General features: G+C 42.1%; 1 protein-coding gene across 4 annotated transcripts in view; it reads right to left on the bottom strand.

Annotated features, from left to right (window-relative positions):
• The window catches only part of LOC114565842 (receptor-type tyrosine-protein phosphatase N2), a 298,094-nt gene that overhangs the window by 264,953 nt on the left and 7,178 nt on the right, over positions 1–25,963 (bottom strand). For 3 of the 4 annotated variants that reach the window (XM_028594123.1, XM_028594124.1, XM_028594125.1), the window contains exon 2: positions 10,185–10,235. In XM_028594123.1, the coding sequence (XP_028449924.1) occupies positions 10,185–10,235 (51 nt within the window). Of the gene's footprint in view, positions 1–10,184; positions 10,236–12,054; positions 12,122–25,963 lie in introns of those variants that run through there. The other variant, XM_028594126.1, reaches the window with a different exon arrangement.

Raw genomic sequence — 25,963 nt, 5'->3', positions numbered from 1 at the left:
ATGCTTCAATTCTAAATCATGCCAAGAAAATTGTGAGAGACGATACACATATCTTGAATGACAATTTTAAATTATTACCTTCGGGAAGGAGGTACAGGGTCTTGATGTGCAGGTCCAATCGACTAAAAAACTCCTTTGTTCCTAATGCAATCAAGGCGCTAAATAGAAATGAAATACTGTGAACTGCCTTCTTGTCTTTTTTTTTTTTTTTTTTTTTTTTTAATGGATGCTGTATTGTGTGAATGATTTATTATTATTGTGTTTTTACGTATTTGATCATGTGTTTTTATGTACTTTGATCGTGTTGCTTTGCATGACTAGACTATGCACGGTGTCCAAGACAAATTTCCCAGTGATGGGACTAATAAAGTATAATAATAATAATAAAATAATAAACGTGAGATCGCCGAGCACCACGCCCATTAGTCGTTGGAACGTGGACGGAGCGTTGCATAGCCCAAATGGCATCCTTGACCACTCGAACAAACCAAATAGAGTGGTCACTGCTGTTTTAGCCCAGTCTGCATCGTCCATGGCCACTTGGAAATAGCCAGAGGTTAAGTCCAGGGTTGAAAACAGCTGTGCCTGTGTGTGTCGAGCGATTCGTCAACACGGGGCAGTGGGTAGGCGTCTTTGCACGTCACCTGGTTTAGCCTCCGATAGTCACAACAAAATCTCACACTGCCAACTTTCTTCAGCACAATCACGGCAGGTGAGGCCCAGAGAGACCAGATCTTGGATGTGTTTCTTAAACTGCTGGAAGACCTGAGGTGCTTAATGGGCGGGGCATCTCTTGTTGGTATACTGTGGGTAACAGAAGTGGTGTACCCAAAATCTGAATCACTTTTTGAGAACACATCCTGATACTTAGCCAATAAATCTCTCAGTTTATGGCACTGGATGGGAGAGAGCCCTTCAAGGCTAACTTGAACCGGGACAGGTAGCTGCTCTGTTTCACCCCCTTCAGCCTGGGTAAAGGCCGTTTCAATAGCCTTCACATGCAGCTCTCCCTCTTTCTCTTCAAACTCTATGAGTTCCTTCGGCAGCACCTGCTGTGGCTTATACGCTCCCGCAACCCGTGACCTTGGTTTCAGTCTCACTGGCTTCTCACTGGAATTCAGCACCCGGATGGGCACCCGACCACCAGTGGTTTTAGCAAGCACGTTAGCAACTAGGAGGCTCTTTGGCAAGCTCACCCCGGAAGTGGCCTCCACTAACATTTGACAGCTTGTTTTCGAGGGCACTCCGCAATGACCTTCGAGGATACGTTCACTGAATGGGGGAATGGCGACTATCTCGCTTCCAGCCACTTTCACATAGCCTATTCGTTCCCTCTGTCCGAGAATCCTCGCCTCCTTTCTGATGTTTGCCAGCACTCTCTGAATTTTGGCCTCAGTTCCCCGATACTTATTCATCTTCTTCACTCCGTCTGTGGCCAGAAAAAGATCTTTCAGTTCACCCAGCACATTCATCCCCAGGATACCAGGGAGGCCTTTCATCTCTTCCACGTCTGGATTGTCATCTTTGAGGACAAAGATACATTTTCTGCCAACGGTCTTCCCCATGCATTCCACTTCTTCCCGCAGGCTCAGACGGCCCATCACCTGTGAACGGGGGGCGGGTCATGCCTATAGCACCCCTGTTCAGAGGACAGCGTCTGCTCGTGTGCCCAGGCTCATTACACGTGTAGCAGATAAACTGCCCCTCTTGGTTCTTCAACGGCGGGCTTCTTGCCTTCCCGTCCTGCCCTTGTAACCTGCTACTGCCTCTGCGACCCATCATCTGGAACAGTTCATCTTGGCGGATAGCTATCTTTTGTATTACTTCATGCAGCGCCTCCTTTGTCAACTTTGAAGTAGCTTCATTGGTCGCCCTGGTAGCATTAACAGCGCCTTTGGTGCAGGTACTGCTCTTCGCCACATCAGAAGCCTGGACCTCTTCTTCCTCAGACCATGAAATGGCCTCTTGCATTAGCTCAGCGAAGGTAAGGTTCTCCTTTTGCTTTAATCTTCTTTTGATTTCTCTCCTCAAAATGTCATCTTTGAGCCCAAGAGCAAGCTGTTCTTTCAGCATTCCATCTGCATCTGGGACGCGCTTAGGCCGGTTACACACTGCACGCGTCTCGCAAGCGTGGCGTTTCTGTTGCGTCTCAGCTGCGTCTCAGCTGCGTGGATTTTTCTGTATCCTACACACCAGAAGCGTGTCTGACGCGGCGCTGCTCCCACTGCTAGGTACAGGGAGGGCTGATCTCGGGACATAGTCTCAAACTCTGAAAAATGGGTAAGTGGGCTGTCTGTGTAGCTGTAAAGAGCCTATACAGCCTATCTGATGTTGGACAGTCACTCACGTTGTTATCGTAGCCTATCCTACTACCCTGTATAGCCTACTGATTTGATTAAAGCAAGACAACATTGGCAGTATTGACTGCAAAATACGTTACAGAATATTTTGTTCTGTATGACCAGTGCAACATTTGAAAATATTTTCTCTGAAATTTTGTATTACATTTATATCTACATTGATGTCAAAACCTAGACTTTCAAACATCAACATGTCATTTATTACAAACATATTTTCCTATTTTATTTTGCCTGGAAACACTTCCAACACGCTTGCGTCTCGCGTGAAAAATAAAAAGCTCTAACCTGTTGAGCTGGGAGCCAAAATATAAACGGACACGCCACACGGCTGACACGCTCGAGCGACGCGTCCAGTGTGTAACCGGCCTTAGCATCTCTGCGCTGACTCCTCTTTGAAGAAAAAGATAAGAAAACGTTTGGGACAAGGGCAGGTTTATTTTGTCACAGGATACAGCTCTCTAGCAAATCCAATAAAAATTATAATACACTCAAATTGGAATCTTATCAAATGACTATTCTTAGGGAAGTTTTTCTTGCTTCTCCAAAGATCAGTTTCAACAGGGCCCCTTCATTATGGTATAGATTAGTGCCAAGCCATCTACCTGCTAATAATAGGAACACTTGGCTTCATCAACCAGGTACTTACAGATGTGGCCTTTGCAACCATTGTGCTAATATAAAGGAATGCAAGCAATTCAGTGACTTTAAAACTCATAAGGTGTATGACATCAAACATTTATTACCTGTAACACTACGTTTGTTGTGTACCGTTTATCTTGTACATGTGGTTTCTTTTATATAGGCCGGACAAAGAGACACCTGAAAGACAGAGTCTCTGAACATTAGTATGCCATTAGTAAAGCTAATGTGGATTATCCAAGGGCTAAACATTTTTTATTATTTTTATTATTTATTATTTCACCAACCCAGACAGCCTTATGGTTGAAGGCCTTGAAGCCATAAATTAGAAAATTTGGGGTGGTGATCGATTAAAACCATCATTGCAGAGAGAAACCTTCTATATTCTGTATATACAGTAATATGCAGACTACAATTTATCCAGGACTCATTGAAGAGCTTCATTACCTTTTTTATAGTTGTTCTCACTGTTATGCTTATATGCTTTTACAAATAATTCTGTACATGTATGTAGTCATATTTATTTTTATTTGGTCTTTGCTCTGTTTTGCACAGCAATGTTTTTTCTTTTCTTTTTGTTTCGTTTTTTCTTCTATATATTTTGTAGAGTCATCCGGTGGTTATATGTTGCATTTCTCATCTTTGAGAACCCTGGCTGTGTGCTCAGGTGTTTACAATGAGCAGGTGTCTACTAAAGGGGAAACTGTGTCTTGAGGAATACACCGTGAAGAAGGCCGTATGTGCTGATACACGTGGGTTGCTGCCCAGGATTTGCGATATGAAATAGCCATTTAAATAAAGGCTTTTTAAATTTTTTGCAAGAAGAGTGCCTTGGACCTTTTTTCTCTTTTTTACATTAACACTGTTTAATTCTCCAAAATCTCCAGGCAAGGCATCTTTTCTAAATACTGTTGTCACAAGTGTAGTTTTCATCCAAGAGAAGCTATGTGAAAAGCGTTTTAATGTCTTCCAATGCCAAGGTAAAAGCAATCCTCTGGGTATTGAGATATTTAGTTGTCTAGTTGGCACACTCCCTTTGTTGTTGGAAAAAAGGTAAACAGAGAGAGAAAGAATGTCGTCAGTTGAACAATACCAACATTACTCATAGTTTTTTTTTGTTTTTTTTCTGCCAACAGATTACAGCCAGCTCAGGCAATCAGAGCTGCTGTGTGTCCTGATAGAGTCTGAGCTGCCAATCACCAACACAACAGACTGGCATTGTGTGCGAGGGGCAGTTGGACAGCAGCTATTGAAGCAGGTCGGACACACAGTGGGTGAGAACAATGGCTGGAGGTGCAGCCACGGTAGCTTTTCCACTGTGAGATCCAGCTGTCAGCGCAACCTCACCTCACTCACTCAAGGGGAGCTTTTCATGTTCTTTGAAACTTGGGCTGGGAGCACAGCTGAACTGCCAGGGACTGACACAATCATTTTACCACTAGTCCATAATGATTAGCATTTGAGGACACATTTGGGTGACACCTACCACGCCTGATTGCGGGGATTTTGAATTTAATTATTGCAATGTCCCTCCCCCGTTAAACTGTTTCCTGTAGCAATTCTCTTTGTAAGATTTTCAGAATCACAAAAATAAATAATACTTATATGCAGTTGGATAACAAGGCAGAAGATATACGTGTGACCAGCAGAGCAAAAAAAAAATTGAGCAGCCATCTAATACAATAGACAAACTAAACAAGCAGCTGAGACCTTTTTTTTCCCATCAAAGCGAAACAAGGTCACCTGAGGCAGTCACAACAAAGACCGTCTGAGCTCGGGCTGAAAATAAAATCTCACAGAACTAGACATGCATTTTAGAATTAGATTACGGGGCACATGTTAAAAGGGCACCATGCACACAGGAAATGACCGAGCTAATGAATTCAGAACAATCCCACCCTGCCTGAAGTAAACACACGTCGGGAAGCAGGTCAGAAACCAGACAGCACGGCCACCTGCACCACCTACCAGACCATATACATGCTTAATGAGATACAACAGATTCTAGTATCTCTGTTGTCTCTGTCTGTGCTTTAAATCCTGCTAAGATGTTGATAAGTGAAGCCATTAAACCAACAAAAAAAGATTATGTCAGAACAGATAGATTATGAGCTCTGGGGAGTAACCCGGTTATCATTCGCCTGATCCAATGGGATCATAGATAAGTGTTTCCAGGATTCCAAAATATATGCAGATTATTTTCGGTCAACGACTTTTATGTGTTGAGCTTTTTTTGCTTCTAGGTTGATTCTCAGCAGGGGTTTCATTTCTCTTTATGCCAGAGAGGCCGCAAGGGAAGAGTAAGGCAGAGAGAGTGGGGGTTCATATTTATATATGGTAATGAGGGCGTAATTACTAAACCCAGCATTTGTTTTTAAAGAAGCCAGTATGAATGTAAGACAACAGCATTTCAGATTTCATGTGCATTCATATTTCTACACCTCTCTGCAGTGGAGAGAGGTATGTAGTATAGTAGTGTATGTAGTAGCATGCTGGACGCGTCTGCCACACACCACAGAGACAGGACTGGACTGTGAGAGATCGATTTGTTGGTTCTTTGTAAAAACCTCTGCCCGGCCATTAGCCGGTCAGAGGTAGTATATATAAAGTTGTGTTGAAAAGTTTGAACATTTTAGTAGACCTTTTATCGCACCGTTGTGATGAAAAGAGAGCTGAGCCAGAAGGCAAAGCTTTCGATCTACCGGTCAGTTTTCGGAGTCGAGCATCATCGGCCTGTGACCTTCAGCACTCTCACTGGATCGGTTTGCAACCGAGTGTGAAGCGGTTGGGATGAGGATCAGCACCTTTAAATCGGAGGCCATGGTTCTCAGCAGGAAACCGATGGAATGCCTTCTCCAGGTAGGGAATGAGTTCTTACCCCAAGTGAAGGAGTTCAAGTACCTTGGGGTTTTGTTCGCGAGTGAGGGGACAATGGAGCGGGAGATTGGTCGGAGAATCGGCGCAGCGGGTGCGGTATTACATTCAATCTATCGCACCATTGTGACGAAAAGAGAGCTGAGCCAGAAGGCAAAGCTCTCGATCTACCGGTCAGTTTTCGTTCCTACCTTCACCTATGGTCATGAAGGCTGGGTCATGACCGAAAGAACGAGATCCAGGGTACAAGCGGCCGAAATGGGTTTCCTCAGGAGGGTGGCTGGCGTCTCCCTTAGAGATAGGGTGAGAAGCTCAGTCATCCGTGAGGAGCTTGGAGTAGAGCCGCTGCTCCTTCATGTCGAAAGGAGCCAGTTGAGGTGGCTCGGGCATCTGGTAAGGATGCCCCCTGGGCGCCTCCCTAGGGAGGTGTTCCAGGCACGTCCAGCTGGGAGGAGGCCTCGGGAAAAGACCCAGGACTAGGTGGAGGGATTATATCTCCAACCTGGCCTGGGAACGCCTCGGGATCCCCCAGTCAGAGCTGGTTAATGTTGCTCGGGAAAGGGAAGTTTGGGGTCCCCTGCTGGAGCTGCTGCCCCCGCGACCCGACCACAGATAAGCGGACGAAGATGGATGGATGAATGGATGGTTTTGGTAGACTATACGTGTTACTATGGAGATATACGGCAATTTGGTTTAAAGTTAATGATTGGTCGCTGTTTTCAAGCCTAGAGCAGGTGGGATTAGGTTTCGACTGGTGCGTAATTAGGTGAGAGCACAATCCTCTGTTATGCAAAGCGGTGGTACTCCTTTTAAAGATTTGACCGGAGAAAACCCAAGAATATACTGCAAACTCAGACGTAGTACTGAAGGAAAATGAAAATTGAATGGAAGTACGTAGGAGGGCGAAGCCAGGCTAGGTCTAGACCCCACTCTATAATTTACAAAGACCCACAACCGAACAAGCATTGTCAGGCCAACTGGCAGGGCCTGCTGTGGTTCTTTGTCCCTTTTGGTGTTTTTCTCTGTGCTGCCTTGCAGGTCCATGGGCGATGCCAAATCAGTGCAACTGGGAGCACCTGGCCAGTCTCCCAGGACTCCTTGAAGGAGAACTTCGGGCAAATTTTTACGTTAATCTTGATCGCTATAAATACGTGAGTACTGTCGATAGCCAAAAAAAACGAACAGAATTGGTCTTAGCAAACTGGAGTTGCTGCAGCCAAAACAGTAGTATTGTGGGCATACGATAAAGAGTGCCTTTGTGCCTCTTAACATACACAAAATGCAATTCAAATGTTTGTGCAACATGAACAGGGCTCTTACGTGACAACAAGATGTGAGTCGAGTGCAGATGTGAGTCGCGCAGGCTCAGATTTAAACGGTTTACGGAATAATGTGTCATACCTGATGTTAGCCGAGTCAGACCGGCTCTGGTCGAGTGCAGATGCGAGTTGCGCATGCTCAGATTTAAACGGTTTACTGCATAACGTGTCTTACTGAAATTTTAGAAATCCATAAAATAATAAACATTTCTCTTTACATACAATAACAGAAGATGGTAATCATTTCAAAAACGTTTTAGCTATCTAGAATTGTTTGATTGCTAATGTTAGCTCAAAACGCCATTCAAGTGACAGCCTTTGTTGGGTTTGATTGCTAAATTATAGCCAGCAGCAGCAGTCATTTCAAAAACGTTTTAGCTATGATTGTTTGATTGCTAACTTTAGCTCATAGACTGTGCGTAAAAAGCCGTTAGCATCTTGGAGGCTACTTGTCGCAAAGTGCCGCATGCAACTCACATCTGCACTCATCGCAAAGTGACGCATGCGCAAATCTGCGCTCGACTCACATCGGGCAGTGACACCTCCTGCCGGTTGCTAGCTCGCCGTGCTAGCTGGTAGCTGCCGTCTGGGAGGGAGTGTGTTCAGCCAGGCTTCTGTGATAATCCACACGCAGCAGTTCCGTGTGTATTTATAGCATATATATCCATTTTAGTGTTGACGAACTGACCGAAGAGCCGGTTAATTAACCCGACTTGTGTCACTGAGCCGGGAGAATCGAGTGCCATACGTCAATGAACCGACTCACTCCTGTTTTTTTCTTTTACTTCATTCGTGTCTTTGGCATTATATATATGGCCGTTGTCAGTACCCTATCCATTCCACCTGCACAATCCGTTCTGCGCATGCGCAAGATGTTCACGCATGCGCAGATGATAATACTGTTTTACGACCTGCCCGATCTGTTACACGCTAGCCTCCACCGAAGCTAACGTTAGTTAAGCTAACAGCTAATGCTGTCTCAGCTAGCGGTTAGCCGAATTATCTGTTAGCTAAACTAACGTTAGCTTAACTGTGGAGGCTGACGGACGGCAGACCGCTACAATCAGCTAGCGGTTAGCCAAATGAACTGTTAGCTAAAGTAATGTTAGCTTCCCAGTGGAGGCTAACGGCACCCCGCTATAATCACCTAGCGGTCCGCCCGAATTAGCTATTAGCTAAACTAACGTGAATTAGCTATTAGCTAAACTAACGTTAGCTTCCCGGTGGAGGCTAGTGTGGGAACATATCGGGTAGTGTCGTAAATCATCGTACCACAGCGCATGCGCAAAGATCTTGCGCATGCGCAGAACGGATTGTGCAGTTGGAACGGATCGGGTACTGACAGCCGTTGTGTAGCTGGTATTCTTCTGCTACTGTGCGTGTTGTAATCTAGCTCATTAGCGCCTCCACTGGACTGGAGTGGTGGTGCTAGAATCAATCAAGAAATGAGCTACTAATGCCTAGACCCTATGCCGAACGAGACCGAATGTAACCGTGCAACCGGCCGGCCGCTCGAGTCTAATGTAACCGTGCAACCGGCCGGCCCGCTTGACTCTAATGTAACCGTGCAACCGGCCGGCCCGCTTGACTCTAATATAATCAAGCGGTGTCTTGTTCTCGGCAAGTTTGAGTTATTAACCAAGCCTGGTTTCTGGTGCATCTTAGAGGATTGTGTTCACGGCAATTCACACATTATCGATGGGGAAGTACATCACATACAAATACACGAATGTTATTTTAGTAGTTATGTTAAGTTAAATGTTAGAGAAGTGAATGTTGCTACGTGGTAGCTAGGCTAGGCTGTCACAAGGAGACTACTGAACGAGACCGTAAGGACCGTAACCGAGGCTACTGCACGAGTCTATATTCAAACGGGTGTCTAGGTTCTCGGCAAGTTTGAGTTATCAACCGATCCCAGAAGCCTTTATTTCTTCATGGAAATGCATATGCTACATTACCAAGGGGAAAGTATTAGGCCTATATCACATACAAATACACGTAATGTTATCTTGATAGATATGTAAAGTTAAACGCGATCAACCCCCCCCGCCGCCGTCGAGGGCACGCGAACCGGTCCAGACCGTCCAGTTGAACAGTTGTCCCATCACTAATCCATTTTGTGTGTGTTCCATCTCGCGTTGGTGAGTAGGAGTATTGGCAGTGGCGATCTGTGTGTTAGTTTCCTTAGCCGGGCTAGCAGGCCCGGCCGGCGTCCCTGCTTCTGCTTCCTCCCTGCCCTCTTCGCTTGCCGCGGCAGACAACAATCCAACGAGCGCCCGCTGGTCTAGTGGATGTCCTCCAGAAAGCCGTTCGTGCCTTTCGCGGCGGAAAATTGTAGTTTATTTCCTTCCGTTGTCAACACCTCCGCTCTTCACTTTTCACACGTTTCGATGTGCATACCTTTTCCTGCTACAAGTGAATTCCCACAGCGCAAGGCTACAGCTAGCCTTCAGTAACGCTATTACTGTACAAGGTTTTCATGTAGTTACATAGTCACTGATACTGTCATAACCACTAGAGTGCTCAATTACCTATTTTTGAGGGGGAAATTAACTACAATTTTCCGCCGCCGCCAATACTCCTACTCACTACCGTTTTAGCTAACTGGGAGCGCTGGGCATTAGCTTGCTCGTTTTTTTTTGCTATTGACAGTACTCACATATTTATAGCGATCAAGATTAATGTAAACATTGCCCGAAGTTCTCCTTTAAGATCTGGCTGTCAACCCACTTAGTGGCTCTCTCCAAACATCCAGAACCATATTTCTGTTTAGTTGGCTGTTGGTTGCAAACTGTGTATCTCTTGTGTTTTATCATGGCTTGTGAGCCAGGTCATGACAGACCCAGAAGAGAAGCAATGGTCTGTGTTTTTCATCTGAACATGAATGAAGCTTTTTCTGATCTGGAACTGATCTGGTTAAATATATTTGAATACTTATACAAATAAAGCTTTAAAATGTGTGTGTGTGTGTGTGTGTGTGTGGACATCTTACCGTTGACACAGATCTCATATGGTGAACACAGCCCGTTCTCAAACAGGCAACCTGTTTATAGAGAAGCACAAAAACCACAAACTGGTTAGCAGTTTGACAGAATATCTAGTTTACACAGACCTTTCCAACAGTGTGTTCTTTGGATTATTAAAGTTACTGGAACACTGTTTCTACAAAGACACATTGCTGTTCAAGGAGAAGGCTGCTGAAAAGAAAGCTCTGCATTGCACTGCTACAATTCTCCTTTTGAAGATACGTAGGACATTTGTGCTCACCTTGAAGGAGAAACTTCGCGGAAACCAATAATGTCGAAAGACAAGAAGTCAACGGCCTTATTAAGAAGCATCTGTGCTCAGGCGGACCTGAAGCTATGCAAGGCAAACACCTGCAATTTAAATGTATTAAACAAAATAAAGGTGAAGTAAGGCTGCATTCATTGTGTCTCCCACGCCATTGGGACATGTTAGTTGCGTGCTGCTGTGTGGTTAATAAGCTTTCTTTTCATGGTTTAAAAGTTCAGATCTCCGAAATGACCACCGGAACTCTGAGTTGACCGCCAGGAGCTTCTTCTTCATGTGCTTTTTCTGTCCCTTTTTCTCTAACTAACACACACACACACACACACACACACACACACACACACACACACACACACACACACACACACACACACACACACACAATTTCTATATGTGTTTTAGTAAAAGCTGGTTGTGCAGGTCAGTGCTCGGATTCCCTCCTTCACTTTATAAATATGAGATTAATTAATTAAATAATTTGATATCTGTATTTTAAGAAAACACCAGAGTCCAGAGTGGTGCCCCATTTCTTATTAGTCAATTTAATAAAGTTATTAATGTACATATTTAAAACTTTATTAAATGTACAATATGTAACATTTCTGCATTACAATGTCTAAAAACAAATTTACCTAGGTTATATATATTTTTTGAGTTGTCTACTTACACTATTATATCTGAAATGTTTCCAACAATGTTCAAACCCAGAATTATCTGTAATTTTATTTCTGACATGGGACGTTTGGTTTAGTCGCCTGTCAGTGGCGTCATTATAACCTTTGACCCTCTAGTTACTCTAACTTCTGTCAAAACACGGGAAACCAGATGATATGTTTCAGAGTAATTCAGTTCAGTTTAATTTTATTTAGCACGTTTAAAAACCAAAGTGCTTAACAAGCTCAAAAAACCCAAAATGATAATATACACAAACCATACACAATACACAATAACCAACAGTAGAAAAAAGGACAAGGTGTCAAAGCTCAACTTGAATTGAAAGCCAATACATAGTAATGGGTCTTCAGGAGGACTTGAATGTCCCAGCGGTCCGAGCTGTTCTTACATGAATAGGTAAACTATTCCAGGGGTTTGAAGCAGCCACTGCAAAGGCTCGCTCACTTTTATTTTTTAACCTGAATCTGGGCACATGGAGGAACTCTGATTGGACGACCTCAGTACTTTGACAGGTGTGTGGACATGTAAAAGCTCCGATAAATAAGAAGGAGACAACCCATTTAAAATCTGGCTCCTCGCCAGTGGAGCAAGGCCAAAACTGGTGTAATGTGGTCATGTTTTTTAGTCCCGGTTAAAAGTTGAGCTGCTGCGTTGTGGACTAACTGTAACCGACGACTGATCCAATCCAACATACATAGAGTTACAGTAGTCTAATCGAGTCGTAATAAATGCATGTATGACTCTTCAAAGTCTTGCTTAGCAGGTAGGGCTTGACCTTCGCCAACAGTTTCAGCTGGAAAAAACTGGCTTTAATAACAAAACTTATCTGTTTGTCAAAAATCACACCAGATTCTTGTAAATCATACAATGTCACAGAAAGAATAATACTCACTAACCGTAATTCAAAACTGGATTGAGGGGGGATGCATCAAGCTGGTTCCTCTAGTGCTGCTCTGGGGGAGGAGGGGAGGCAGCCATATTTTATTCTGTTCCACTTACAGGAGATCTGGCAGCGTATACTTCTTCACTCTGTCTGTCTGCGGCTCTCTAGCTCATACAAACACACACAGTTCTATACTGTTAAATAGACATTTCTGGACCGGGTGGCATGGTTGTTTGTCCTTTTGCAGGAGTTTGAAGCATATAAACCCCATTTATCATGAATATATCAATTTATTGATAATACTTGGGGAAAATCTTTGGTGTGCCCACTTTGGGTACTAGCTGTCATGAAAATTAAAAATTAAAAAAATAACCTTATGACATTGTGCTGTAAAAGAACAAGAGAAACAGACAACAGTTGGGACAAGCATGTGCAAGCCAGTTGTGTTAAAGTGCTTCATGCAGCTGCTACACAATAAAATCCCTCCAGTGGGAAAACAACAGATAGAAGTCTGAGTTTAACTGAGCTACATATTATCTTAATCTCCTGCTGCTGCCACTCCATCTCTACAAACCTAGCTCATGACTCCTACTACATCTACTAACCGACTACTACTACTACTAAACGTATTAAGCTACTTTATACCAGGGTCTGGGTGAATACTTGATTCTGATTGGCTGCAGGGTGTCCATAAAAGTGTTATAAGGGACCTACTAAAGTTCCGGTGAAACTGATTGTTTACAGTCCTAAATTAAATATATATATATATATATATATATATATATATATATATATATATATATATATATATATATATATATATATATATATATATATATTGTGTGTGTATTTCATTGATCTGACACGTCTTGTTTCAATGACAGTTACTACTTTGAAATGTGGAATTAAAACGGCAAATGGAAATTTGTCTGGTTTGATCAATCATTATTCTTGATAAACTGCATGCTATAAATAAATAAATATATATATATATAAAAAATAAGCGGCGGCAGATCGCTTGAAAATAGCGTTTGCCTTTGACGGGCCGCAGAAGGGCCACCTTTGGTATAACGGTGGCGGAACGGCGGTTGGCCCGCGGGCCGGCCTCGGAACGAAGGCGGTAGGAAGGTGGCTGCCGCCGGCGGTGCGCCGGCAAGCGTGTTTGTGATTACGCCATTCAGGCGCTTCTACTGCCTCTGGAGCACCGCCGGTAGTCCGCCGACTCATTACTATCTGGGATGTAAGGAGATAACATAGGCACAGGCTAATAATTGCTAACTAAAATGCTAGTTAACATTAGTAATTAAACCTAAACAGCTAATGGATGTCCAAACTGCCTGTGAGCTTCTCCTGTACTATACGGTAATTCCTCTACTGTGAGACAGTAAGTCTCGTGGTTATGACCCAATCGTTAGCCTATTTTTATAAAAGCGTCTGCTACGGAGCCATAACGTGAGGTACAAGGTAATGAAGCCTTTTATACATTGTCGTGTTTCTTTAGAAATAAACAATGGACAAATAGAGTCTTTAAACGCTTCAGATGTAGAGTTATTCTCTGTTAAAGTGGCACCAAAATGAATGGCAGTCAATGGGATGCTAACGGGAGGTGATCGCTTTGTAGCATCAAAATGGCGCCATAGGAGGTTCGAATTCTGAAGCGAAGCTTACCCCTTGGGTGCAGGCCCTGCCACCATGGTAACAGATGGAGCTAACACACACGCTGTAAGAAGTTACACTCTCAACACCACAGGATGGAGCTAACACACACGCTGTAAGATGTAAGTTATACTGCCCCTCTGAACGGACTTTGTTTCACAGCGAATAACGTTATCTCACATCCCGTTCACTGTTCAGCTCGCTACTTCAGGCTGCGGCCGACAGTAACGTTACACATCGTGGATAACATTGTTCATAAAAGTCGTTATATTGTTTTGGGGACAATAACATGGCTGATAGCTAGTTTGTCTTGTTGTTCAACATACTGTCAAATTATTTTTACTGATTGCCAACTGTACACAATGTGATTGACTTTGGATCTTGCTAGCATAACGTTAGCTTTCTGGCGAGTAGCTGAGCGGACTATAAATACCTCATTTGGTAATGGTATAAGGGTTAAAGGTCCCATGACATGGTGCTCTTTGGATGCTTTTATATAGCCCTTAGTGTTCCCCTGATACTCACTGCATGAAAAGTGGGATTTCCATCCCATACATGCCTGTAAATGCCCAGAAATCCCCCTAATTTTCGGCAGTTATCGACAATTTACAGGCTGCGAACGTCACGTTCGTCTGTGCCACATATTGTCGAACATGACGTATGTGGAGAGCCCCCGCGGAGGTGTTAATGGATCTAATTAGAATATGAATAGGCGCCTGGCCAGAGAACGTCTGGCCTGGCTGGAATTTCCTCACTCACTATTGGCTGAAACCACTACTTTTAAACAACTTACTTACAAACTTTCCAATCCATCGTTTTATGAGTACATAACCTATTTGTACTAGTGTAGACGTTTGGTATCATTTCGGGCATTATTAGTGGGGTAATGTTAAGAGACACTTTGGATCCATTAGCGCCTGCACTAAGCTAACCAGCTGATAAAGCTACTCTACGCTAACTCTCCCAATGTTCGACCCAGGTGAAAAAAGCTTCTGGGGGGGTGTTTGGCTCGAGGTCATGGTGCAAAGGACCCTAGGGTGAAATTACTCCGAACCATTACTTTAAAATTAAGTTAATACCTTTTAGAAAAATGTCACCTGGGGTAAAACTCCCCCTGCTGCTACCCTGATTTGCATTTGTATAGCTCACAGCATTTTCATTTACATGTTAAAGCCTCCCCTAGAATTAGAGGGAGGAGGGGTCATGGGGGGACAACTGCCAAGCAAGGCCCATGTCAATTTCCGACAATTCACGGCAGTTTTCAGTGTTGCCTGTAAATTGCCGTGTACAGCCGTAAACCTGACGTTCCACGACAATCTACAGTGCCGCATACTGACGAAAATCCCACTTTTCATGCAGGCCTTCATGCAGGATACAGTACTGTATGCAAAGTCTCTTTTATATAGACCTTAGTGGTCCCCTAATACTGTATGCAAAGTCTCTTTTATATAGACCTTAGTGGTCCCCTAATACTGTATCTGAAGTCTCTTTTATATAGACCTTAGTGATCCCCTAATACTGTATCTGAAGTCTCTTTTATATAGACCTTAGTGGTCCCCTAATACTGTATCTGAAGTCTCTTTTATATAGACCTTAGTGGTCCCCTAATACTGTATCTGAAGTCTCTTTTATATAGATCTTAGTAGTCCCCTAATACTGTATCTAAAGTCTCTTTTATATAGACCTTAGTGGTCCCCTAATACTGTATCTGAAGTCTCTTTTATATAGATCTTAGTAGTCCCCTAATACTGTATCTGAAGTCTCTTTTATATAGACCTTAGTGGTCCCCTAATACTGTATCTGAAGTCTCTTTTATATAGACCTTAGTGGTCCCCTAATACTGTATCTGAAGTCTCTTTTATATAGACCTTAGTGGTCCCCTGATACTGTATCTGAAGTCTCTTTTATATAGACCTTAGTGGTCCCCTAATACTGTATCTGAAGTCTCTTTTATAGAGACCTTAGTGGTCCCCTAATACTGTATCTGAAGTCTCTTTTATATAGACCTTAGTGGTCCCCTAATACTGTATCTGAAGTCTCTTTTATATAGACCTTAGTGGTCCCCTAATACTGTATCTGAAGTCTCTTTTATATAGACCTTAGTGGTCCCCTAATACTGTATCTGAAGTCTCTTTCCTGAAATTCAGCCTTGGTGCAGAATTACAGCCACTAGAGCCAGTCCCACAATTCCTTAGGATGTACCATTTCTGTGTCTGTAGCTACTGAGGAGGAGAGGGGGGGGGGGGCAAGGTGGAGGGTGGGGGTGGGGCCTTGACCAACTGCCACTTTGCTGTTTGAAAGCCATGATGTCTCTCTCTCTCATTGGGTGGGCCAAATTCTCTGGGCGGGCAAACCAGAGAAAGGGGAGGTAACCTTTCCCCTTATGACCTCATAAGGAGAAGATTCCAGATCGGCCCATCTGAGCTTTCATTTTCTCAATGGCAGAGCAGGATACCCAGGGCTCAGTTTACACCTATCACCATTTCTAGCCACTGGGGGACCATAGGCAGGCTGGGGGAACTCATATTAATGTTAAAAAACCTCATAAGGTGAAATTTCCATGCCATGGGACCTTTAATGCCCAACCAATTGTCAGGTATTAATGGAAGTACTCTTAACTCTTCTGTAGTCCGATATTAATGGAAGTACTCTTAACTACTCTGTCCTTTCGTCTCTTCCCCAGAAACTAAACAAACGTTCCCCTTTGACAATGAATGCCAACGAGGGTTGTTCAGACAGGCCTTGGGTGTCTCCAACGAACATAACGACTAGACAGAACGAAACGGTATCAATCATCTAGACAATGACCCCACAAAGGTTTTGCCTCTCATTTACTCCTTCACACACATACATATATCAATGGTGGCAGAGACACATGCAAGGCGCTGGCCTGCCCATTAGGGGCAACTTGGGGTTCAGATGAGCCAGCTAAACATGTACTACTAATAATAATAATAATAACAACAATCAATTAATCATTTGGATTTATATTGTATGCACTCGGGTGGGTGTAAACACATACACGCGCACACACACACACATACAAACACACACACACACACGACAGGGATTGTAACATTGCAAGGAGCCAAAGAACCAGCTGAAACAAATGCTGTAACCATGGCAACACGTGCTTGTCGCTGAGTGCCTCTGCCTACCAGAGATCAAAGAGTGGCAGTGATTTACCTCCCCTCATCTCTCTCCTCTCACCCTCCATATCTACACTCTGGGAGCTTCTCTTTGTGGTATAAGGGTTGTTTTCTCAGGGAAGGGTTGACTAAACATGAAGAAACACATTCACATCTCAGAGCTAACCGCAGAACCTGCTTCCAGACACCGAGCAGCTCAACTCAAACTGCAATTCAAGCAGCTTAGTATCATTATCATCTGCTGCCCACATCACTAACGTGATGATCCCTTCTACAGTTCTGCTTTCTTTTCTTTGGTGTGAACAAGATGGTCTCATGGTGCATTTTATTTTTAACTGACAACCACACAAACAGACCTTGGTCACTAGCTGTCTGACTGGGTTAGATATTGTAGAGACATAAGAGTGTACTGTTGATGTGATTGAGTTACCACCGGAGTATGTTGAGTCTTAAATACCACTGGAGTATTAAAAACTTGAATTTTTTTCCTTTTAAAAGAACATTAAAACAGATAAATGTGTGTGATTAAATTACGATTAATCGCAAGTTAACTATGGACAATCATAAAATAATAAATATATAATTTAATTATTAACATTACCGTGTTTGCAAGCCTAATTCTTAGTTGGAAAAGCTAAGTTAACAGCAGATATCTTGAGTTGTCATAGCAGGGGAAGTGCAGCTGTTCCTAATAACATGAACTATGGTTCCTAGAACTAGAGGTGGAATCAGTCTTACTTATGTTTCACAAATCACTTGATTCTTTCGGATAATTACACAAAGTCACTTTTTTACATTTTCTATTATTTTGTGCCCCCAAATCTTTTTGCCAAAAAAATGAAAATAAAAGAGAGATATTCTGAAATGTTTGCATAAACAATCCAAAACCCGCTTGTTGAAACAGCAGCACAGAGATCTGAATTAGCTTTCAAGCCTCATTTTTTTCTAACGAAGACCTACTGTATCAGAGTCAAGTCATTTGCTATAAGCGTGAGTCATAATTGTATTGGTGTTATTAAAAGGGAGAATCACTCAAGGCTGTATGTGTTTACATCTCTGTAGAAAAGACGCAGTAATCACAGTAGTTTCCAGCAGACACAGTCTTGATGAAAGCAGAAACATGTGAGACAGAAAGGCTGTTTCCAAAGACTCCAAGCTCCAGTACAGCAGCTTCGGGCCAATTTCTCCAAAACAGCATAATAAAAGCAAAAACGTACAAGCAACAGACACAAAACACAGAGGCTTACTTACAACTGAAAACAAAATGCTTCACACACATTTTGGTAGGTTTGAACGATTTTTGAAAATAATCTAATTGCGATTTTTTTCAAAAATATTGCGATTGCGATTCAATATGCGACTATTTTTTAAGCTCTTTGTCTTCTGTATTATTCAACAAAGACAAGCAATAAATCATTGAATAGTATGAACAACACACGATTAGATAGATTAAACAAACTGTTCTTTCCTGGAGGCCAGGCATGGATGTGATGATCCCCGTCAGACACCGCCTACCAAGAGTCTGGGTCTGCCGAGGTTTCTTCCTAAAAGGGAGTTCTTCCTCGCCACTGTCGCAATAGCCACTGCTAATGCTTGCTCTTGTGGGAATTACTGTAATTGTTGGGGTTTTGGAATTTATAGAGTGTGGTCTAGACCTACTCTATCTGTAAAGTGTCTCAAGATAACTCTGTTATGATTTGATACTATAAATAAAATTGAATTGAATTGATGATGACATTAGGTGATGCATGAATTTATATGAATGACATCTTTTATTTTAACTACTTCAATCACAGTAGTATATTGAGCACTGACCAAGCTTGGTGTAAGCATTCATATGAAAATCAGAAACAAATCACACAAACTAAAGTGCAGATTGCAGAAATATAAAAACAAATATGTGGCTTTACCACACTTAGTAGTATTTAGATTATTTAATTATTATTTACTGTAATAAACAAATGTAAACATGTGGATTGCATTTTTTTAAACATTGTCTTTGAACTTTACTAGACAGTTAAATAAGTAAAAATATATACATTGGTGTATTTTCTTTAACAGCGCATAGAGAGGAGCTAATCTAAGTAATAGTAGATATAAAGAGGAGCTGTGTCTCATTTTACTTCCTCATAGAGCTTTCTCCAGCCAGTTAGAAGTGAAGACAGAGACGGTTTAGAACCGAGACGCCGCAACTCAGAGTAGTTTCCCGTCTCTGTGTCCCATGGGCTCTGTCACCACCACGCCTCTTTAGGAGACTAGCAGCAGGTTCTGAGTGTTTTGATTCCAATGGGAGAAGTGAACATGAACACAGATTATGAGCGATTATTTCGCCCCATAGTCACCAAAGTATATATTGGACCCATTTCTCACAAGCCACATATCTCCAGAACATTCTGACACTAAATGGCATTTTTCAGACGGACACATCAGGAGAAAATTAGTTGAGACCTGTTTCTGTCTCAGGAACAAACTCTTGCGAGATCTGGCAACACAGTGAAGCTAACGTCAGCTAACGTTGGTGAACACCCTAACAAAGCTAATCTCTGTGATGCTAAATATGACTTTTAGCTGTGTAAATATCTAACGTTAGCAAAAGAACATATTAATAAATTATTCAGATATAGCTTTTCATCCATCCACACAATGTTCACTACACGTTCAAACGAGGCCACGCCCCTTTAGGAGAGAGGAAGTGGTACGGTTTTCATACCACTGGCACCGCTTGAAATGCGCCTAGCTTTAGTATAGAGGATCGTTGGTGAAGGATATGGAATATGGATCCGCATGCTACTTTTGGACTTTTGCTGCCAGCCTGAGTTTGTTGCTCTCTGCTTTGATCCCTTCACAGCAGCAGAGTGTGAAATAGGTTTCGGTATTGCACTGAGAGCCGACGTCAAGCCACCAATGCGGGAGGAAGGAAATTTCAATCAGCTTCACCGTGTGAGCAAAGAGCAGCGTCCAGGCTGTGGCCTTTAATGCCTCCTAGCAGGGCCATTACAATCTGTGCTTGCTGAAAAAAAGGCACTACATTTCCCAGGATGCCATCTGTTTGCATCAGACACCTGCTGCTCCCGAGGGAGAGGGCCAATGAGTTTGCTCAGAGTGGTCACCTTGAAAAGTAAAGCCAATCATTTCATTGACCATATAAACATGTGGAGATTGCTATGAAAATGACAATTGACCCATACTGTATAATATTTGTCAAAACTCAAAATACAAAAAAAGACATGCACCCTCAAAATACATGTGTAAAATGCATTTCAATCTTCCACAGTTTCTCATTTCAGTGACAAAACAACATATCTATTAGATCACTCCACGAACAAAGCCAGAACTTCTGTTTTTATCTGTAGAACTTCTACACAATTGAACAACTGGTTTATAAGATGTCACCTCAGAGAAATATACAAGGAACATTTCCACTTCATCTCGGTTGATAGAAATCCCCTTCACATGGAACCTGTAGGGGCTAAAGTCAATTCAATCTGGTCAAAGCAATACTGCAGATTTTATCAACTGTGTCTAGCTGACTAATTATCTTTAGTTGTGCGAGCTGGTTGACAATAATTATTAACTTGTTTAATTTTTTTGTTAGTGTTTTTAGACACTAAATGTCAATTAGAATATTAGCTTCATGAGTTTTTATCATAAAAGCATAGCAAAAATATTGACAGAATCCTTAAATTTTACACTTTCCAATGTATCCACTGCCAAACAATGCGTTTTAGATAAAATATAAAACTTTTCTTATTACTCAGTCACAGCAGGTAACATTCCACATAGAGAGTGCAAACCCAGCCCCCCGTATTTATATCTCTATTCACATGCCCAATATTTTTGGTATTGCGGGAGGATCAAAGTCACACTAGACTGACTTCCGGTTATGGCGGTGTGGTGAGCAGTCATAGTTCCTCATGCTCTGTTGTTATACCTAAAACCAATACTACTTAAAAGGGGTGATAGAATGATTATATAGGGTATTTCACACTGTTCCGTAAGGTCTCCTAATGGGGTATGTAACATTGGTTGGGTTGAAACTGGCCCGGGTGCTATTTTATGGTATGCTCATGAATATTTAGATGAGCTGCACGGTGATTGGTTGAGCGCACGACATACACATACATTGGAGATGAGATTATACATTTGTCTTCTATTTCGTTATTAAATTCACTTCTGAGACTTTTTTATGCGAGAAATCGTCTCAAATATGGGCCGTTTTACAAAAATGTATAGCTAATTGCAAATTTGGTAAGACGTGTCGGACGGAGAAATCCTGGTCTCCATAACCAGGGCAAAGTTACTGTTTAACTACATAACTAGAGTATATTTACAGTTTGAATTTCGTCACGCCACTTATATTACAGCTACCCCAAGATCTTACAAAGCTTACAATGGTGTCCTATTTCAATTTAATGCATTTTTGTGAATATGAGGGGTTTTGTTAGCTGCTAGTGTCCCTTCAATCCTATGGGTAAAGATCGCAGCTAGATTGCTAGACTTTCGGCATAACTAGAGTATATTTACACTTTGAATTCCGTCACGGCACTTGCGTAACAGCTACACTAAGGCCTTACAAAGCTTAGCTAACACTTTTGTCCAATTTTAATCGAATGCATTTTTGTGAATTTCAAAGGTCTAGGAGGAGGCTAGCTAGCTCTCATTGATGGACTCCAGCTCACTGCGGCTCTATCAATGAGACTCGCGGACAAGAGGTGTTTATTTCCCCGATCGTTTGTTTAAATAACTCAACACACATATCCACTATAAGATTAACTGGAACCTCAGTAAGAGATTGCGGGTGTAACAAGCTCGCTGACCGCGCTCTCAGTCACACACCGGCCATTTAGCAGGAAGAGGGGAGCTGCAGGCCCTGGAGCTCTGTCAGGGCAGCGGCGTTTGGTAGTCCAGTCACCCAGAAAGGGTGAATTTGCGCAGGTATTGAGCACCGCGGGCTGCCGGCCGTGACGGAGCTCAATCGAGCTCACAGCAGGCCGGGGTCTGTGACGGAGGACAGGCAGGGCGGCAACGTAGCAACCCAGGCAGCAACGGCCGCTGAACTCCGACACTCAGTCGGACAAAAATTGCAATTAGCCATCCATTTTTGGAAAACGGCCCATATTTGAGCTTTACATAGTTGATTGCTCACATAAAAAAGTTTCAGAAGTGAATTTTGTAATGGAATAGCGGAGATCTGCGTGGCCTAGATTCAGAAGACTACCTGATCTCAGGTCAGTTGTGTAGCCTATGTAAATGTTGGGGCGTGACAAAGAGAGAGACTAGAGCCAAATGAGGAGGAGCCGCTGAGTTGACGTCAACTAGGCGGCTCGTTGAGATTTGCCCGTTTTCAGAGGCAGTTTCAATTTGTGAGATTTGCAGAGGAGGTTCTATGTATGTCCTATTTACCCACCAAACTGTCATTTTTCAACTATGACAAGGTAAAATCGGTTTTGCATTCTATCACCCCTTTTAAATATTTATAAAATATCTGGTCATGCCAGACATAATTATTCCACACATTTTTTAATAATTGCAATTACATGTTTCAGCCACCAGGGGGCAGTGCTCCCCCTGCCCCACAGCAAACTCATGGGTCAGACCCATCTGATAGAGGGGGCCAAGACTGAGAGCTACATGGAAAAGTATGCACCAAACAAGCCACTTTGAAATTTTGCTGTTTCATGAATACAAAAGTTGTGTGACTCCCCCTCCAATACTATAAAATTTTGGGTTACCCTCCCCTCAACAAAGAATTAAAAGACATGACCCTCCCATATTTTAATACTGAACGGTCCCTAAATTATACGTTATACAGTAAAGTTCTTTTCTGTTAACCAGTGAGCATCCCTGTCAAATAAAATTAGAACTATGGCTACAACCCAATTTTAATTTCTTAAAATTCCACCGGGCTTGACTTGGGTCAGGTTTTTGCAAATTTCTCTATTTTTTTTTTATTTTTTTTAATGCAGACCCTATAGTCCGTGTATGTCAGGAATAATGTTTTGGCTGTTTACCACTGTGTGTGACCGCCATTTTCTGGATATCTTCAACTTACAAAAGCACAGTTGTAGAGAAAATCAACATTGGTCTGTACTGCAGTGACACAAAGCTGATTAAAAAAGTTATAAAATCTACATCCAATATGGCATATGGCCGTTTTTAAGAGGGTGCATGTCGGAGATTGTGCAACTTTAGTTGAATTTAGCTTGTTATAAAAACAAAATTACAGTGGAAATTCAGGTTTTTGCCCTTGAGGTTCTGGTTCAAGTTGGGCTTGGAGAGAAACTTTGTGAGTTCATGTAGGGTCGGACCAGATTTTTTTAGCCTGACTTTTAGCTCTAATGCACACTTATGGTTGCTAAGTTATGATTGGATGATTACAATTTGGAAATTCAGCAGTCAATCAATCCTATTTTATAGTAAGATATTAAGTTAAGTTGCCTTTCTCTCAGTCTCATATGACAATGAAGTGACCTGTTGTGTTTACAACAAATTACCCTCATACTTTTCCTTCAGCATTCAGCTCCAACCTTCTCACCAAACAAACAATCTTATCTCTGTTTAGCGTGTTTACATCTCTGGAAGGTTGATAACCAGTCGGGGTTACAGACTGAAGGAAATTTTAAAAGCTTTCCCTGTCTTTGTAGTTTGATTTTTAGCTCACGTAATGGCTAACCCACTTTCAGGTTTTTCCCTTGGCTGATCAGAAACGGGATTTCCAAATTGGCTGTCTATGTAGAGCTGGGCAATATATCAATATTATAACAATATCGTAATATCAGGCTAGATAGCTTACATTTTGGATATCGTAATATGGCACAGGTGTTCTCTTTTCCAGGTTGTAAAGGCTGTATTACACTAAAGTTTTGAAGTCTAAGCTAACCCGCCTCTCCTAGCTATGCTATTATAATTCTAGACTGCCGGGGAAGTTCCTTCCTTTCTATGACACACTGAGCTGCTCTCTCATTTCTGTTTTCACTTGTTTCCTTTTGTATGCATCCTGCTTGTTACTAACCTAGCTCTGGGGAGTTTACTCCCCGGAGTCCTTATGGTTCTTCTTCGCAGAGCTATTCTCTGCAACGCCCAGCCACGTCCTGCTGCATCCGCTGCATCCACCCGTGCTCTGCAGCGCCACGTTTCATCCCGCAACGCCCTGCTGTGATGTTCATACGCACAGAGTAGTCAGGATCTGGTATAGGAGACTGCACTACTCAGTATGACACGATGTGGCCTGCTATTACATGAACTTCCACGACTACCTTCAAAGTCACTGTTCCACTATCTTTAATGTGACTATTATCACCACTGTTCATCACACCCCCAACCAGGCCCGTCAGACACCACCTACCAAGAGTCTGGGTCTGCCGAGGTTTCTTCCTAAAAGGGAGTTTTTCCTCGCCACTGTCGCAATAGCCACTGCTAATGGTTGCTCTTGGGGAACAGGAGGCGATATCAATCAGCAGAGCCAGACACAGCAGGTAGAAACAAAGGCAGGCTTTTCATCACACTTTTAGTTTCTGTACTAAATAAACATTGATCCAGATTGATCACTTTATTTATTAGTGTCAAGTTAACACAGCCAAATGATCAATGAAGCAAACACCAACAAATGTAACACAAGTCAAAGTTTTAGCAGTTTCTTTCTGAATAATAATCTTCTTTTCACACAGATCCTCTCACAGCAGAAGATCCCCTTTGCTCTTTGTGTTATTTCCATCATCACAGCTCAATCCATGCAGGGGTTTCTTCGTCAAATGAGGGCTTGCAACAAGTCGGATTTCCTGTTTTGGTTTTCCGGTGTACGAGGCTAAACCGGTTTGATTTTATACGAACCAGTTGAACCAGCTTTTGTCACTATGACAACCTTCTGGCAAATTAAAAAGTAGCCTATTAGCAACTAAATCCAACTTGTACAGCAAGCCATGTTGGGCAGTCACTGACGCCACTGCTAAACATGTGTATGTTGATTACATGAATAAAAAGATGACCTATGATGTAGGAAACTACTTTTGCCATGTTGCTGTAGCTTAGTTTGCTACATTTATTTAGTGGCTAACGTTAGCTTTAGTGAAGTGAGGCTTTATATAGCCTATGAAAAATAACTGGTCGCTTAGTTCACTAAACTTTTCAAGTAGCAGCCTAACACTGGTAATAAGCAATATGACGTGATAAAAATATTATGTTTGTAAATTAACCAACAAAGTAACCGAGCCAATGACAGCCGAGCGGCGTTATGAAGGAGATCACATTTCAGTAGCATTGGGAGGTTGGACCGGCGCAGACAATATATGGCAGGAAGTCTCAAAGAAATCTAAAACTGCACCGCCAATATGTTCACATTTAGGATTTCAAGCCCACCAACTTCAGACAATCCTTCACTTCCGGTTAAAGATGCTTGTTACCACATGCACTGCTTTACTTTGTCTGGTTTTGTGTAAGATGCTTTCTTGGCAGGAGTTTTTTACATTTCATGTTGCTTAAGTAGTTTAAGGTTGTTTAAAAATCAAAAGAAAACTGACCACTCACTTCGTTTGCACTAGTTTATTTTGCAGACACTAAAAAGGAAAAGGTCATTGGAAGATGACTGTATTTATTTTATGCTCTGTTGACCAGAGGGGAACCATATAATGTAACAGTGTGCTCAATATTGTAAAGGCATGTTTTTTTATTTTATATGTAAATAGACTATAATCTATAGTGTTATTAAACCTCCAGGATCTTCCGGCTTAAGCCAGTATGCACTTTGAACGGGCAGTATCAGCAAAAAAATTATATTGTGATAAATTGATAACAATCAAAAAGGGAAAATATATCGTGATCACATTTTTTTGTCATACAGCCCAGCCTTAGAATGAACCATTTCATATTCTACTAGAAACACAGTACAACTTTATTCGACGGAATTTGGGAATCAATTATTGCTTCAGCATTAACATCCTATAGTTAAACTGATTTTAGCATATATTTCTATTTTTTTTAAACTAAGTTGCTTGCTGTCTTTTGTCTTTGTCAAGATCAAACAACAATTTGACAGCACTGAAATATCTCCTAAAAAGAAGTGGAACTGTTCCACAGTGTGCTTTATCTACATGGGGAGATTAAAGATTAGAGATTATAAAC

The sequence above is a fragment of the Perca flavescens genome, chromosome 12 (assembly GCF_004354835.1).
Source record: "Perca flavescens isolate YP-PL-M2 chromosome 12, PFLA_1.0, whole genome shotgun sequence".
NCBI lineage: Eukaryota > Metazoa > Chordata > Actinopteri > Perciformes > Percidae > Perca > Perca flavescens.
The sequence above is the reverse complement of the archived record's forward strand: the minus strand, read 5'-3'. Positions and strand labels throughout refer to the sequence as shown.